Raw genomic sequence first — 18,210 nt, 5'->3', positions numbered from 1 at the left:
CGTGAGGCAGACTGAAGTGAGTGATGGGGGTACCTCTTCCGCGGGAGTTTCACAACTGAGGTAATCTAGTAACGTTGGCGTCCATCAACTACAGGGGGTGCTTCTCTATCATCATCATCGTTTGTGTTGTCGGGGGTAGAACACACTGTGCAGATTTTGGATGCTCGCTTTATGTGCTTTTTGGGAAAACCCAGCCTGTTTCACGCGTTGGGTTTATTTGGCGATATCTGTAGTCGGACAGTTTACCGAAGCTCGAAAACATGGCATGCGTGGTCCTGCTAATAAATTGGCACGGAGGTGTCGAAGCGCTGGGACGGTGGTGTGCTGTTTTCTGTCCCAATACAAAACGCCAAATAATGAGAATAGAATATCCAGCGCTTTACCCCACTACAACACAACGGCGAATAGGGTGAAATTTTTGTTATGATTCGGATAAAATATAAAACTGAGAAAGGAATGCCATGCCTACGACTGTCTGCTTTTTGTCCATGCCTTCGGGGACTGTATCTCAACGTGCAGGAGCAAATAAAATGAATGAATGAAATTGGAAATAGGAAAGTGAAATTTGAGAACCTCTCGCGTGTGTAGTAAACACTTCAGTAAATGCGACGCCATGCATCCTGTTAGTTCCAATGTGTTCTGCGAGTACTGGTCTCTTATTAGTTCCAAGTTGATTTCTTTTTTTAATTTAGTAAGCCAGCAAAGAAACATTTCCTCCAAATAACTGACAAAAAAAACAATGACTGGCTTTTTTTTTTTGTTTGATTAGCCGATAACATTTGCATAGGGGGCCAGAGACAAAGGCATAATGCATGACAGAGCCTCTGCCCCTCCTAGAGTTCAGCAGTACAAACAAGGAACAATAAATAACATAACACGCACAAAGAAAATGCGCATCAATATAAAGCAACGATTACATCAATACAATAGAGTGTCTCCCATAAAACAAGTAAAGAGAAAAAAAAAAGATCTACACGAAACATTAAAAGTTTTTTCGCCTGTGATGTATAGTATGACAAAAGTTGCTTCATCATCATTCTGACATGAAGTGTGCAATCCATAACATTTCAGCAGAAAAAAAAACTGGGTTAAAGGTTCACAAAAAAAGGTAACTACATACTAAGTACTACTTCTCCACAAAGTAGCGAGTACACAAAATAAACTTTATTATACAAAAGAAAATGCAACATCCCCTGTCACCCCTCTGCAATGATTTCTCAAGCTATAAAACGACTGATCAAAGTTTATGTTTATATCTGTTCTGTTTAGAATTTTTGTTATTCAAAAAGTTAAGGCTTGTCGACCGTAATTGGTTCTTATAGAAGGCATTTTTCGCTTTGGATCTCGAAACGCCTATGGTATCAGTCTGCCCACTGGCATGGACTGAAGTCTCTTTCTATCTATCCATTGCCAGAGTTTGAAATAATCAATCTGATCGGCTTTCAGCATATTATATGTGATAAAAACTGGCTGTGTTCCTAGATTCCTTGTGTCCCCTCTATAATTTTCACATATACGTAGGATTGTTGTTTTTTTTTTGACAGAATTAGTTTATTCTTGTTTGCAGGTGTAGTTGCTTCCCAAACCATGATGCCATAGCTGATTTTTGAGTAAAATGGTGAGTAGTATAAGGTCTGCTTAAGCCAGATACGTTGTAGATTTTGTATTCTATAAATGCGTCCAGTAACTCAGGATAAGTCAGCTTTGAGTTCATTATGTGTGTACTCTATGACAGGTCCTCCGTAAACCATACACCCAAAAATTGTTGTTCTGTAACTTGTCCCAGTGGCCTGCCTTCAAATGCTATCTCGAGAGTGCCGTCATCTCGCTTATTCATTGGCTTAAATATTACATACCTAGCTTTACTCGTATTTAAACTTAAACAATTCATTTCTAACCTTTTCCACTCATAATTTTCTCACCAGAAAAGAAAACAACAAAAAATGTTTGTGTTGTCGGCGTCCATTATCATCTCAGGGCAGCCTGGTATTTCCGTTCTTTCATTTATGTACACAAGGAATAGGATCGGTCCTAGGATGGAACCTTGGGGAACGCCATGCTCAGTATTCATTTTGCTAGACAATGTATCATTTATGCTTACATATTGGTACCGATTTATAAGGTATTGAAGAAAGAGTAAGTAAATAGGCAAGCTGGTTGATGTTACATGTGTGTGTCAGAGATGGTACATAAACAGTTAATAAACCTTAGTAGCTGTGTTTGAGTTGTTTGTGTTTGTCCCTTTCTTCGTCCGGCGTCTCAAGTTTTTTCAAATATGTGTTATAAGGGATGTTTTAATCAGTGTTAATGCTACTTACTCCCCGTACTCCATAGTTTTCAAGATTAAAATATTGTATTGAACAGTATCAAAGGCCCTTTTTAGATAAAAAAAAAAACCAAGTGTGACTAATTTGCTTTCAATATTTTCAATTATTCTACCTTTTATTTCAAAGAGTGTCAATTCGCTGACTTGTTTTCCTAGAAATCATACTGGGCCTAATATTTGGTGTCAAATTTTTAGAGCGCAGCTCTTAGGCGCCCGTTTCCAGCTTGAGCGGTGTCGCCATTGGCGTCGCCGTAACTGCACAGTGCATTATAGGTAAATTCCTCGCTAAACCTATCGGAAAAATATCCCCGCTAAATCTAGCGGAAAAATTTCCCCGCTAAATCTAGCAGAAAAATTTCCCCGCTAAATGTAGAGAAAAAATTTCCCCGCTAAATTTAGCGGAAAGATTTCCCCGCTAGATCTAGCAGAAAAATTTCCCCGCCCAATCTAGCGGAAAAATTTCCCCGCTAAATCTAACGGAAAAATTTTCCCGCTAGATTTAGCGGGGAAATTTCTCCGCTAAATCTAGCGGAAAAATTTCCCCGCTAGATCTAGCAGAAAAATTTCCCCGCAAAATCTAGTGGAAAAATTTCCCCACTAGATCTAGCGGAAAAATTTCCCCGCTCAATCTAGTGGAAAAATTTCCCCACTAGATTTAGCGGAAAAATTTCCCCGCTAGATCTAGCGGAAAAATTTCCCCGCTAGATCTAGCGGAAAAATTTCCCCGCTAAATCTAGCGGAAAAATTTCCCCACTAAATCTAGCAGAGAAATTTCCCTGCTCAATTTAGCAGAAAAATTGCCCGCTAGACCTAGTGAAAAAATTTCCAAAAATTTCCCCGCTAGGTCTAGCGGAAAAATTTCCCTGCTCAATCTAGCGAAAAAATTTCCCCGCTAAATCTAGTGGAAAAATCTCCCTGCTAAATCCAGCAGAGAAATTTCGCTGCTCAATTTAGCAGAAAAATTTCTTCGCTAGATCTAGCGGAAAAATTTCCCCGCTCAATCTAGCGGAAAAATTTCCCCGCTCAATCTAGCGGAAAAATTTCCCCACTTAATCTAGCAGAAAAATTTCCCCGCTCAATCTAGCGGAAAAATTTCCTCGCTAAATCTAGCGAAAAAGTTTCCCCACTCAATCTCGCGGAAAAATTTCACCGCTCAATCTATCGCAAATATTTCCCCACTCAATCTAGCGGAAAAATTTCCCCACTAGATCTAGCGGAAAAATTTCCCCGCTAGATCTAGCGGAAAAATTTCCCCACTCAATCTAGCGGAAAAATTTCCCCACTCAATCTAGCGGAAAAATTTCCCCGCTAGATCTAGCAGAAAAATTTCCCCGCAAAATCTAGTGGAAAAACTTCCCCGCTAGATCTAGCGGAAAAATTTCCCCGCTCAATCTAGTGGAAAAATTTCCCCGCTAGATTTAGCGGAAAAATTTCCCCGCTAGATCTAGCGGAAAAATTTCCCCGCTAGATCTAGCGGAAAAATTTCTCCGCTAGATCTAGCGGAAAAATTTCCCCGCTAAATCTAGCGGAAAAATTTCCCCATTAAATCTAGCAGAGAAATTTCCCTGCTCAATTTAGCAGAAAAATTGCCCACTAGACCTAGTGAAAAAATTTCCCCGCTAAATTTAGCGGAAAATTTCCCCGCTAGGTCTAGCGGAAAAATTTCCCCGCTCAATCTAGCGAAAAAATCTCCCCGCTAAATCTAGTGAAAAAATCTCCCTGCTAAATCCAGCAGAGAAATTTCCCTGCCCAATTTAGCAGAAAAATTTCCCCGCTACATCTAGCGGAAAAATTTCCCCGCTCAATCTAGCGGAAAAATTTCCCCGCTCAATCTAGCGGAAAAATTTCCCCACTTAATCTAGCAGAAAAATTTCCCCGCTCAATCTAGCGGAAAAATTTCCTCGCTAAATCTAGCGAAAAAATTTCCCCACTCAATCTAGCGGAAAAATTTTATCGCTCAATCTATCGCAAATATTTCCCCACTCAATCTAGCGGAAAAATTTCCCCACTAGGTCTAGCGGAAAAATTTCCCCCCTAGATCTAGCGGAAAAATTTCCCCACTAGATCTAGCGGAAAAATTTCCCCGCCAGATCTAGCGGAAAAATTTCCCCACTCAATCTAGCGGAAGAATTTCCCCGCTAGATCTAGCAGAAAAATTTTCCCGCTCATACTAGCAGAAAAATTTCCCCACTCAATCTAGCAAAAAAATTCCCCCGCTCAATCTAGCGGAAAAATTTCCCCGCTCAATCTAGCGGAAAAATTTCCCCACTCAATCTAGCAGAAAAATTTCCCCGCTAGATCCTAGCGGAAAAATTTCCCCACAAAATCTAGCGGAAAAATTTGCCTGCTAGATCTAGCGGAAAAATTTCCCCACTCAATCTAGCGGAAAAATTTCCCCGCTCAATCTAGGGGAAAAATTTCCCCGCTAAATCTAGCGGTAAAATTTCCCCGTTAGATCCAGCGTACAAATTTCCCCACTAAACCTAGCAGAAAACTTTCCCCTCTAAATATAGCGGAAAAATTTCCCCACTAGATCTAGCGGAAAAATTTCCCCGCCAGATCTAGCGGAAAAATTTCCCCACTCAATCTAGCGGAAGAATTTCCCCGCTAGATCTAGCAGAAAAATTTTCCCGCTCATACTAGCAGAAAAATTTCCCCACTCAATCTAGCAAAAAAATTCCCCCGCTCAATCTAGCGGAAAAATTTCCCCGCTCAATCTAGCGGAAAAATTTTCCCACTCAATCTAGCAGAAAAATTTCCCCGCTAGATCGTAGCGGTAAAATTTCCCCGTTAGATCCAGCGTACAAATTTCCCCACTAAACCTAGCAGAAAACTTTCCCCTCTAAATATAGCGGAAAAATTTCCCCACTCAATCTAGCGGAAAAATTTCTCCACTCAATCTAGCGGAAAAATTTCCCCACTAGATCTAGCGGAAAAATTTCCCCGCTAGATCTAGCCGAAAAATTTCCCCACTCAATCTAGCGAAAAAATTTCCCCGCTAGATCTAGCAGAAAAATTTCCCCACTCAATCTAGCGGAAAAATTTCCCTACTCAATCTAGCGGAAAAATTTCCCCCCTCAATCTAGCGGAAAAATTTCCCCGCTCAATCTAGCGGAAAAATTTCCCCGCTAAATCTAGTGGAAAAATCTCCCTGCTAAATCCAGCAAAGAAATTTCCCTGCTCAATTTAGCAGAAAAATTTCCCCGCTAGATCTAGCGGAAAAATTTCCCCGCTCAATCTAGCGGAAAAATTTCCCCGCTCAATCTAGCGGAAAAATTTCCCCACTTAATCTAGCAGAAAAATTTCCCCCGCTCAATCTAGCGGAAAAATTTCCCCGCTCAATCTAGCGGAAAAATTTCCCCACTCAATCTAGCAGAAAAATTTCCCCGCTAGATCCTAGCGGAAAAATTTCCCCACAAAATCTAGCGGAAAAATTTCCCTGCTAGATCTAGCGGAAAAATTTCCCCACTCAATCTAGCGGAAAAATTTCCGCGCTCAATCTAGGGGAAAAATTTCCTCGCTAAATCTAGCGGGAAAATTTCCCCGTTAGATCCAGCGTACAAATTTCCCCACTAAATCTAGCAGAAAACTTTCCCCACTAAATCTAGCGGAAAAATTTCCCCACTCAATCTAGCGGAAAAATTTCTCCACTCAATCTAGCGGAAAAATTTCCCCACTAGATCTAGCGGAAAAATTTCCCCGCTAGATCTAGCGGAAAAATTTCCCCACTCAATCTAGCGGAAAAATTTCCCCGCTAGATCTAGCAGAAAAATTTCCCCACTCAATCTAGGGGAAAAATTTCCCCACCCAATCTAGCGGAAAAATTTCCCCCGCTCAATCTAGCGGAAAAATTTCCCCGCTCAATCTAGCGGAAAAATTTCCCCGCTAAATCTAGCGGGAAAATTTCCCCGTTAGATCCAGCGTACAAATTTCCCCACTAAATCTAGCAGAAAACTTTCTCCACTAAATCTAGCGGAAAATTTCCCCGCTAAGTCTAGCGGAAAACCTTCCCCGCTAAATCTAGCGAAAAAATTTCCCCGCTAAATTCAGTGGAAAAATTTCCCTGCTAAATCAAGCAGAAAAATATTTCTGGGGGTCACGTGACCCCCAGGTCACATGACCTCCCTCCCCGAGGTCACATGGGGGGTCATGTGACCCCCACGTGGACCCCCCTCCCCCAAGGTCATGTGATCCCACCAAGGTCATGTGACCTAGGGCGGTCATGAGACCCCTCAAGGTCACGTGACCGCCCCCGACGTCACGTGACCCCCCCACCCCCCCCGAGAACACGTGACCCTCAGTACCCTTCCCCCCTCTTCCTCAAGAGCTGCGCTCTAATTCGGCGTTACAGGGAGTTGTAAGCGGCTTTCACTTTTTTGAAAATAATTATTTAAACTATTATTGATAACACGCTCAAAAATATTTCGAAATATCGGTAGACTCATAATGGCATATAATTATTAATTATGGTTTCTCCTCTGCCCTTGTGCAAAGGAATTATTTTTTTCTATTTTTAGTTCGTCGGGGAAATAGCCAGACTCCTGCAGCTTATTTATGACATGGTATAATGCAGGACTTATTACTCAGGTGGTATATTTAATCGGTAAAGCTTTTATTTCATCTGCACCAGCGGTCACATTGTTTTTTAAACCATTCATTATTTTATAGAAATTTTGGAGTCGTTTCAACTAAATTACCACTTATTCACCGGGTCGACGCAGAATGTGAGAGGTCCCTCGCAATCGGGGTCTGTTAAACTTAGTAAATCTAGATTTTTAACAGCGTCCCAAAAAGTGAGGTACACACCTGCTATGAATTACTATTGTTTGAATGTTTAATTTTAGGGACCCAAAAAATTGTGCACATTGTGCAATGCACTTCTCAGTGAGTGATTTTAAATTTGTAAACAATTTTTAGTAAAAATTGTATTAAAAAACTTTCAGCCTTTCCGCTCTGGTGAAGAAGGAAGAGCAGCAAAGCTGTACTATGGTGAGACGACCTCAAGGACGACCTCAAAGACGACATCTAGGATGACCTCAAGGACGACGTCTAGGACGACCTCAAGGACGACCTCGAGGACGACGCCTAGGACGACCTCAGGGACGACCTCGAGGACAATGCCTAGGACGACCTCAAGAACGACTTCTAGGACGACCTCGAGGACGACATCTAGGACGATCTCAGAGACGACCTCAAGGACGACATCTAAGATGACCTCAAGGACGACTTCTAGGACGATGCCTAAAGAAATTCAGCCTTTCCACTTTGGTGAAAACCAGAGTAGAAAGGCTGGAAAGGTTGTCGCCATCCATGAGTGAAGGCGGTAGCTGTCCAGAGTTTTGTGTCGACATTTATTTGGTGACGGACATGAAATTGAGGAAACTAGCCCTTAACAGTTCCACTGTAAAAAATTAATCAATCGCCTGACTTTGCTCAGCTATGGCCAACAATTTGAGAAGTTATGAAAATTACTGTTTTTCTTTCGAGCACAAGTTGCGATATTACAAACTTCTTTGCCACATATTTGATGTGGGAGGAGCGCCATTTTCTGACGAGCATTTGCTCGTCAGCAACTGTCGAGTCACTGATAGATAGACGGCATCGGCAAGCTCAATGTAGCCAAAACAAGTGTGCGGCGCTTTGCAACACAACTGTGCGCGCATGCAAAGCTAAGATGACAGCACGTCATTTTCTCTGGCGACTGCGAAACTTTTTTCTACAGGGGCCTCCACTAATTCGAACAAGCAAGGATTACGGAGGCCATGAATAGCCCTGGTGCACGCCGCGTAAGCTGTAACATGAAGCTCTAGGCCTGTTTTTGAACAATTTAGTTTTTTTTAGTTTTTTTACTATACAAAGCAACTTCGTCGCTCTGTTATTCCCTAGAAATATCACTCACAAAAATACCGTACATGTTTCTTTAATAAATACCACTCAAGTGCAAGATCAAATCAGGCCCCCCCCCCCCCCCCAAAAAAAAAATTGCCTTTTCTTGTTTACTCATTTATCACTGTATCTCATAAGGAGCTGGATCATGATCTCACTTCTCAGTCCACTTGCTTGCAAACCACGCACCATAACAAAGACAAAGTGACGCTCGTAATTCGCCACGATAAATGGAAGACAGAAGCAGCAGAAGTATCGTGGCGTGCAACAATGATGATGATGATCTGCGGCTAATGGAAAAAACTAGCTAGCGCCATCTTGTGGCACTTTGCAAGACTAGCCCCTCGGTGACAAGCAAAACTTTCGTTTTAGGCACCTTTATAATTTCTTTTCTAATTTTTGCATCCCAAAGGGGGGGGGTGCGGGTTATGCATGAGGGCTGCTTATACACGAGTATATACGGTAAACCGTTTTTAATCGGCATAGATGCTGTGGCGGCGTTCGCTACCGCCCGGAGACAGCGACCTCCCAGCCGGCGACAAGCGGCCTGCAGGCTCCGAGCAGCGAGCGACATGCGTGCGTGCAAAATGAGAGCGGCGCCCTTGAACGGTCACCGGGAACGACAGGGTCGCCGGGGAGGAGACGGCAAGGAGGAAGCGATAGGAACCCGTTCCAGGAACAGGCTCCCTCTCAGGGGATGCTCCTGCTCCCCACAAAAGAGAGAATAGAGTTTTCCTAGACTGCGTTTCCCCTTCCGCTAAGCTCTCTGAAACAAACAAGCCGCTACTGTGCCTGCGCGCCCATGGCCTTGACTGTAGAGTTCCTGGTATCGTAGCGGATTGCGGAGTGTTGCGGGACAGCAAAAACGACCTACGAAAACTCCCTACAAAACAGAACCAATTGGTCTTCACTCCGCGCTATTATATAGCGCGTTGTCTGCTCGCATCCTACCTGCCCCATCACAGAATGCCCGCGAGGGGGTGCCAACAAAACATCTCGTCGTTAAATAGTTGAGGCAGAACTTGCCTGGTTGAGTCATTGGAGAAGGCGAAGGAGAACACCCCGGATGTGTGGCCCTTGAGTTCGAAGGCCCGCTTGACCTCCTTGAACTCGCCCGTCTTGGAGAAGCACACCTCCCACACCTTCACGTCAGGGGTGAAGCCTGAAGAGGAGAAGGACCCATGTCGTCAGCTCCGAATCGGTAGCTCAACAGCGGGCAGATCAGCTGCCACATCTTGCGCTATTTTCTACGGGGAATTTCTGGTTTGTACAACTCCCGGAACAAGCCAATTACTCATTCTACTTTTTACCATTTTTACCATGCAACCAAAATTTTTGGTGAGCCCCCGAATATATGGCATTTTCATATATATTTTGTTGCTCTTGGCCTTAATTTTTTTGTTAAAATGGAAGGATTGCAAATGCCTTAACTGATTTTTTTTTTAAGGGGGGTGTGAATAGTGGTTCAAATTGAATAGCGCTGTGTCATTCTCAAACTCCACAGTACCAAGACAACCCACTACATACTAGGCATCTTCACTGTTGAAGCTATGTATTCAATTTGAAGCACACAGTTAGCTTTTTTCTTCTCTTTTTGTGCGACCAATACTACCATAGAATACCGTGCATCCGCGCCCATTCCACATTAAGCGTCCATATCCAAATTTCTAAGATCTGAGAAAATATGCACAGTACATTTATATGTAAAATTGATGACCAAACAAGCACCCATCTTTAATATTTTCGTGATTATCTCTCAACTTTGAGTGGGTGCTTGCCTGGTATTTTACGGTATAACTTTTGCTATTCTTGTACAACTGCAACAAAATCAGAAATAAATCGATTGGATCATTCGAGACCAGCGGGTGCCTTCGAGGAAATAAAACGTCTTATAGGGATACTGAACCGAAATTTGGATTTCGCAAAGTAAGGCTGCAAAAGTGTTGAACAGGATGCTACGAACTTCAAAACATCACTCGTACATCGATATCTCAAATGGATGGCAGTACTTTTGGAAAAGAAGGGCGCAATAAAGCGAGTTGTTTGACGTAACTGTCCTCCGGGAGAATTTGAGAATGAGGAAAAGCGAACTTGCTTCACTCCTCCTCGCTTCGGTTCACCAGCTTGACGGGACGTAGCGAAGAGGAGAAAGAATGGGAATCGTGACGTGCCTTGTATCGTCGGCCTCGTCGGCCAAGTTCAATCGCGCACTTTTTTTAAAAAAAATATGGCGATCCATTAGATATATTGCCGTATGAGGGATATTTTTTGGTTTTGCAGCTTCCCGCCTATCCGCCTGGCCTTGTTTAATGAGCTCGAAATTTCGGTTCAGTATCCCTTTAACCAAATACTAATGAAATCTCTCAGGGGGTGAACAAACTGGGACTAAAAAAATCTAATTACAAACGAAACAAAAGGATCCGCCACGCTTTGGCGGAGAACGTGCATTACATAGCAAACCATTGTATAAATGGGAGATACAGCCTTTCATGACCAACACGTGCATAGTTCCTGAACCACTGGACACTCGCTCCACCTTCCGAAACACTGGCTAGAGCGTCCTCACTCCGAGCACTTTTGAACGCTCATGGACAAGTAGTCTCAGGTACACAAGACGACCAAATAACAACTGACTTTCCAACCGCTCTTTCTGCATTTTTTTATGACTAAGGAGGGACATTTAGCAGCTACATACGAGATTGCAATATTTCAAAATAAACTTGAGGTTTTATGAGCCTTTCGGAAAGCGCCCACATATTTGACGACTTGAGACGGTGCCATCCGATCAAAGAACACCTGCACCAAGTATGCCATGATACATCATTTTTAAGGTGCGCAAATTAAAGTTAGTAAAAACACCAAAAAAATGTGTTTTGTCATATACAAAACAAAAAAAAGAAGAGCCCCTCAAGAAATAGGAGGTTCTTAGAATTTTCCCTGATAACAAAAAAAGTTTCAAACATTTGGATGAAAAAGCCTGATCCTTTCAAAGAGAGCCCGATATTTTTGACGCCGATGACGTCACCTTTTTGACACTTGGCCAACGTCACCTAGACCCGTAGCACTGAACTTTCCACGACACCTACTCGAGGCAAGTGACACGATTGCTGCACAAGCGGCTGGGATTCGTGTCCTCGCTGGTTGAAACACCAGCTCCAGCCGACGACTCGCGTAGCAATACGTGCTACGCGCTGGCCCTCGGTACATGACGTAGAAAATTCCGCGCTTCAGGTAGACCTTTGCATTGCTTATCACCCGGGCGAAAAATGCTGAGTCACAGACCTGTGGACACATGCGCAGCGTCCAATATACCGCACAGCAGAGCTACAGCCCATGCTGAGAATGCGTTACTCAGGTCAGCAGACAAAGATGGCAGTGCGCAAAAGGCAATGTTTGTGAAGGTTTATATAAGCCTTCTTCAGATAAGATCATGCACGCGAGTTAGGATTTATATTTTGTTTTTGTTAATTCTTTTTATATGGTAAATGTAACAAAAAAGGTTTTGAAAAAACAATTTTTTGGAGAGAAAAAACTTTGCGAGTGTGCCAGAAAAGCATATTTGATTTTTAAGCTTCTCTTACAGTCATGTTTGGTGACACCTACTATGCAAACTAAAAATATCAGAAATGTAAAATATTTAGCACTTATAAGCGATCGTGGGAACTATTCATTCAAATATCTACGGCGCTGTAGAGGTTATATATTTTGTGTCAAAAATGTGCAAACATGGCTCCTTTGGTGTTTTATAACTAGATTTCTGAGCAGTTATCTAAAAGTATTTAGTAGCTAATTGCTTTCCCGTACGAAAATGTCAGATACAGGCAGGAACGAAAAATGCAGGTACCGCCTGGATCTGAAATCGGGGCACCAGTTTGTATCCTGCCTGGAACCGCGCAGTTCCAGACGGGATCCAAGCTGGTGCCCCAATTCCAGATCCAGGCGGAACCGGCTGGTTCCAGTGGTTCTGCAGAGCCACTGGTACCGCGCGGTACCAACAGAGATACAAACCGGTGCCCTAATTTCAGACCCAGGCAGTGTGCCACCGGAATTCCCGCTGCGCTCACCACTGGACTCGACAAAAGTATTTCGCGCGATGCCCTTAGCTGTTACAAGCGAGAGATCGTCGCAGATTCAGACCCAGGCGTAACGGCCTAGGGCCGAAACTGCGACGATCTCTCGCTTGTAACGGCTAAGAGCATTACGCAAAATACTTTTGTAGGGTCCAGTGGTGAGCGTAGAGGGAATTCCGGCAACGCATATGGTCGTCCAGACGTCGTCACCAAACACAGTGCACAGAACACACACACAGCATGCACAAGCACAGTATGCAGTGTTGAGCTGAGCACATCGGGAAGTTCCGGCGGGCAAGCGGTATCCGAGTTGTCCAAGCATTGTCATCAAGCACACCAGCGCCAAGCACATCTAGATACCCAGCTAAGTTCAAAGCCGAAGTAAGTGGGTATCCATTCAGGGCAACGATGGGCGTGTCAGTATCCGTGATCCCGCAGCGCGAATGTCGCCGCTGGGCAAGCGCCGAATAGCAGTGCGACAAGGGCGGAGAAGAACCGAAGTTCTTGGAGCGCTGCCGCCGACTGCGACAGACAGAGCGAGGCACAGGTGCGAAGAATGCTCACTCGCAGCGCCTGCGTAGCAGATGCGCCTGTCCCTAACACATGACTTGCGAGAGACCGCGGGGAAGAGAGTGGGAGTTCCCCGCCGACCCGCCCTCAACCCCCCCCCCCCCCCCCTTCCCTCTCGTCCACCAGTCACGCATGTGCACGCCCGCTGGCTGGGAGCAGACCCAACTGGAACCAAGGGGAACGGATCAGATTGACTCATTACCGTGCGGTTCCAGTGCGTTGCGTCTTAATGGATTCAACTGGTTGCACGCGAAACACATGTATGACGAAACCGTCTGATTCTCCTTTCCGATCAGGCAATAAGAAGGTCGGACGTGGCTTGTTTGGTCGTGTCGCAACGTTGCAACGGCGTTGCGGCATGCGACCGACTCTCCAGAGCTGGTTACAATGGTTGGATGGCCGCAGACAATGACGGCGCAGGTAGCAGGAGCGTCACGTTTTGGGGAGCGGGCTATTCAAGAGCGAGTCCCTCTTCCTTTTCTTGGCATTTCCGGGGCGAGGAGGAGAACCCGTGCACAGCTTTATTCAGTGCTAAAAGTGGGAGAGGGAACGCGTGACTGTATCTTCCACTGCATTGCCAAGAAAAGTTGCCTCTATTGAGCAGAAGGGCGATCGTATGAAGTCAGGCAACACTCACTGGTCACGGAACTGGGCGGAGCCGATCGAAACCGTCGGAACGACGCCTCGCAAGCTCGGTCGGAAACATGTGGATGATTTCATATCAAATCGTGCAAGACAAAACGATGAGTCCTCAAAATATTCTGGAAAAAATATATGTTGGTGGAAAATGTGTGGCTAGAACAAAACTACAGATTAGAACTACGCAAATTGTTTTCTTCTTGAGTTTTGTGTTTCGAAAGGGCAGACGATATGTCTTGCGATTTTTGCAGTTTTCACTAGTGACTCATTTTGGAGTCTTGCAATGTTTAGGTTCTCTTTTTCACAACAATGACAACTTTTTTACTTAAAAGTAAACATTAGACAGAAGTCTGTCTGGTTGGGGGAAATAATTATTAAAATACGACAACCAACCAATTCCTAAATCAGGGGCCCAACGTTTCGAAACCTCTTCGGCTTCTTCTTCAGGGGCGGCTATGGAGGAAAGGAGTCGCAATCTTCTTTTTCCTCTATGGCGGAGGCAAATGTGCACAATCCCTGCTTCTTCCTCTCTGGTCGTTTTTTGATGACACGTGGTGGAGCGCATTCACATACATAGATGGCAGTGCACCAAGAGGCCTATTAATGTTTGTTGGCGTGGTCTGAAGGTGCCAAGATTCAAGGAAAAGCCTCCGGCGAGGGTTTGTTTCCATGTCCAGGATGCACGTGTTTAAAAAGTCAATGCGGTGGTCATTTTTTTCACAGTGTTCAGCAACCGCGCTGCGCTCTTGATTGAAGTTGCGCACATCAGCCTTGTGTTGACGAATCCGTTCATGATAGTCCTTTGTTTCTCTAATGTACGAGGACGGGCACTCCGCACAGGGAATCTCGTCCACCACACATTGCGCTTTTTCTTTGGGGAGACAATCTTTTGGTCGAGGCATAATGCATCCAATGGTTGAAATTGGCTTGTGGGCCACCTGAATTCCCACTTTCGCTAGCACCAATGCCAGAGCTTCACTTGTTCCCTTGATATAAGGGACACTGATGCGCGTGATTGGCCGGCGTTTCGTTTCAACCTGCGACTGCTGGTGTTGTCGACTTCGAATTTGACGACGGGCAATGCCGTGTATAAAGCTGCTCGTATATACAATCTTCTTGAGATCGCAAATGGTGGTTTCTTATTTTGGTCAGTCAGAATCAATTGAGCAGAGGTTCTTCGCCCTTGATAGAAATGTGTTAACAACCGATACTTTATGACTCATTGGGTGGTTGGAGTCAAATTGTAATTATCTTTTTCCGGTGTGCGTTGGCTTCCGGTTCCAGACTCCTCGGAATGCCATACAATGATGCCTACCCCAGCCACAGGAAAGTCGACCCTCTCTAACTCTCTTTGAGAGTAGCGTTACCCCCAGCACAAAGAGGGGGCCGGCCCGAAACACGACAGAAACCGAAACTAAGCTAATTTTTGCTGAAATTTTGATTGTATCCGTCGGTGCATTGACCTTATGTTTTTAAATTGGAATCGGTCATATTATGCGAGAAAAAACACTGCGGAGGTGGCCGCGGTACATGGCTCAAAGCTTTACTCATACGCAAACATTCCACTTTATCTCAGTTTGATTGACGTAGAATTGGCTAATTTAAAAAAAAAAAAACACCTCTACCTATGATCTCGTAAAAATGACAATCACATGACCCAGAATACACCCAGCGACCCTTGACACTGTTACTTGGTGCAATAGCGTTTACTTATTTGAGAGATTTTTTTTTTCGGTGGCGGCGTCTCGTCCGGGCGAACGAAACAAAACAACAACAGATGCGGTGCTCGGGAAAAGATGCTGGGGCCTTAGTGACAATTCAGTTTTGCAAAATGATTAATCGGAAAACGTAATTATAAAAGTTATTGTTAGAATTTATTTTTTAAAGCATACCTTTGTGACAATAGAACTACTCTTTGATCAGTATGTATAAATGACGCAACACTATCTAAACTTGTGGTTATTGATTTTTTGGCATTTCGGCAGCACAACATATAGTTCTGATCCCGTGTCATTTAGAAATTGCACACTGATCTAGAAATCGGGGTTGACCGTTGAGATCCGGTGCTCTAGAAAAAAAACTTTCAGCCTTTCCACTCTGGTGAAGGAAGATGATTTTAACCCAAGACTGGGGCAGAAGGAGCTCGAGAGAATTCTTTTAACAATGGAAGAGAAAATAACAGGGAAAAAAGACAAAAGCTGTCTGTCCCTGTTACTTTCTCTTCCACTGTTAAAAAGTGTCCTCCTTCTGCCCTAGCCTCAGGTTAAAATCATCATGGTAAAAGTTCACCAGCCCACCTGTGCACTGACTGTAATTTCGTTAAGCGTAGTAGGTGTCACCAAACATGACATAAACGAAAATGGACAAGAAGCCTTACAGGAGCTGCCTCCGGAAACATGACCCTAAACTTCAAAAGTCGACGAAGTAGGAAAAACGGGGGAGACATGAAAAAGCACTATTTCCTGTCTCCGTCATTTTTCCCTCCTCACCGTTTTGCGCTTTATTATATCGATATGTACAACCGTACAGCCCGCCAAATGAACTTAATTCAAAAATCTAATATTGCCACGCGCGTCAGTGAGTGAGCGCGTGCATGGCCGAGTAGTTACCGCACTTGACTCTCGTGCGGAAGCCCAGGGTTCGATTCCTGGGAGTTACGCATGTTTTCTTTATTCTTTCAGTTTAATGTTCTGGTAAATTCGAGAACCTTGTTGCTTGTTTGAGATCCAAATGTTCTACGTGCCAAACTTACTATGCCGACTGTTCCAGAAGCCAAGTGCGTGTACATAAGGGACTCCGTGTAACGAGCTGCAGTGAATCTCGCTCCAGCGCTCAATCCTGCCGTTTTGCCAACATCGACGCCTGTGACGCTAACTTACTTCAATCTTGTTTTGGGCACAAGTTCGCCCCATTAAACGTTTAGTTTCTTCAGTTATTCTTTGCCTTATCATTTGTCATTCGAGAGACAATATGCCGTTCTGGCGCACTCATTTTTCTCTTGAAACATTATATTATGTTCATAATCTTTTTGATTACCTTCCCTACACATGTTGTGGAGTAACATAAGAAAAAAATTAACAAAAACCAAAAATACTACCGACTTTGCATTAATGATCTTATATGAACAGAGCTTAGAGTCGGTGGTGTTGACTCGGCGTGCAGCAGTGGCCGGAGCTACGGAGAAATTTTTATTGGCGTTTAAGCTAATCCGTTTGAAAGAAATTTGGCACACATGACTTTTAAGGTACCTACATTCACACTTGCTTTGTTTTTTAGAAATCTCTTCAGTTTCTCTTCAAATGTAAACTTTAGAAAATTACGCAAGATTGATCATGCTGACAAAGACTGGAGAGCACAGAATGTGTTGTGAAGGAGCTAGGCACATGCTAAGTGTGTGTGGGGCTGACGTCACAAGGTCGCATGATTCTGACTTTACACGACATCATGATGTCAGATAACGTTGCAGCGTATCACAAGGCCATATGACGTCTCGTCACCTCAAGACGTCACGGTGTAAGAAGACATCATGTTACGTGAAGGTGTCACATGGCGTCATAATGTGACATGACATTATGACGTCACGGTGTCATATAATAAGACAGCACGGTGTCCTTTGACATATATTACATAATGAGGTGACGTGACGTCAGGGTGCTACTTGACATCCCGGTTTCACATGATGTCTCAATATCAGTCCTTCGTGAAGGTTTCCTCATAAAGTTCGTTGATAAACACTACGTGTCAGAAAAACACGTCGAATGATTGAACGTGTCTGTACTGAAAAGACGCGGATCCAGGCCGGCTTCCAAGAAACAGCGTTTCAGCTGAGACTAAAACGAATGCATTGCCAAAGGCAGTGCATGAGCTGAGCGGAACTTAAACTGCGTCTCAAGACACGCCCCAGCCTTTGCAGTGCTTTCTTTCACCCAGTCTCAGCTGACACGCTGTTCTAGCGAGCCGGTCCAGGACTCATTGACAGAGCGTACGTAGAAGTGAATAGTGTTGGGTGGTCGTTGCCAAAAGTTTGTAGGCCAGCTCTGTCCACGCGACGCAAGGTCTCTCGATCAAGTGTGTGCGTGTCCCTCGGAAGATCGAAGGCGGCTTGAGCAGGAATCGGAGCCACTCACCGGACGACGCCACGAAGCGACCACAGGGCGACACGCAGCCGTAATAGTTGTTCATGTGGCGGGTGTCCAGCGTGGCCAGCAGGTCTCCTGCATGTCGATGACACCAGTCAAACAATAAACGAATTAGGTAATCGAATCGTAGATTGATTCGGGATTTGTGGTACAAAAACGTCGTGGATATGATGCGCCAGAAGGGACAAAACGAGGCACTTTGCTGCAAAGTAAGTGCCAGGGCAGTACCCTGGCTGCAGCGCATCCAGTAGTCAAAAAGGGCAACTTTAGATCCAAACATTAAACACGAGCACTGCGTCAGAGTTGGGCATATACCTGGACGCTCGAGCTTGGCTCCAATGGTTGCAGCCGTGGGCCGTCTCAGGGTTGCGAGAATTTCGCATAAGGTGGCACCACCTCTCCACCCCATTGCCCATTGCATATCAGTGTGCTCGAGTTCGTTGCGTTCCCCTGCCAGCGTATACGACGAGAACGCACTGGCACACTGTCTATCAGGTACTGGGAACATTTCCCATCTGCGTGTAGCTAGACTAACACTTTTACACTATCTGCGAGATCATATATCTACCTATGCGAAATA

General features: G+C 44.3%; 1 protein-coding gene across 2 annotated transcripts in view; it reads right to left on the bottom strand.

Moving 5' to 3' along the window:
* The window catches only part of LOC8043884 (transducin beta-like protein 2), a 199,727-nt gene that overhangs the window by 26,024 nt on the left and 155,493 nt on the right, over window positions 1–18,210 (bottom strand). For both annotated transcript variants that reach the window (XM_042291044.1, XM_042291046.1), the window contains exons 5-6: window positions 17,619–17,705; window positions 9,239–9,374 (exon numbers count right to left, since the gene is read on the bottom strand). In XM_042291044.1, coding sequence (XP_042146978.1) covers window positions 9,239–9,374; window positions 17,619–17,705 — 223 coding nt within the window. The remainder of the gene's footprint in view (window positions 1–9,238; window positions 9,375–17,618; window positions 17,706–18,210) is intronic.

Source organism: Ixodes scapularis, unplaced genomic scaffold, assembly GCF_016920785.2.
Source record: "Ixodes scapularis isolate PalLabHiFi unplaced genomic scaffold, ASM1692078v2 PGA_scaffold1__304_contigs__length_218370807, whole genome shotgun sequence".
NCBI classification, from domain to species: Eukaryota; Metazoa; Arthropoda; class Arachnida; order Ixodida; family Ixodidae; genus Ixodes; species Ixodes scapularis.
Note: the sequence above shows the minus strand (reverse complement) of the source record. Positions and strands in the feature narration are given on the sequence as shown.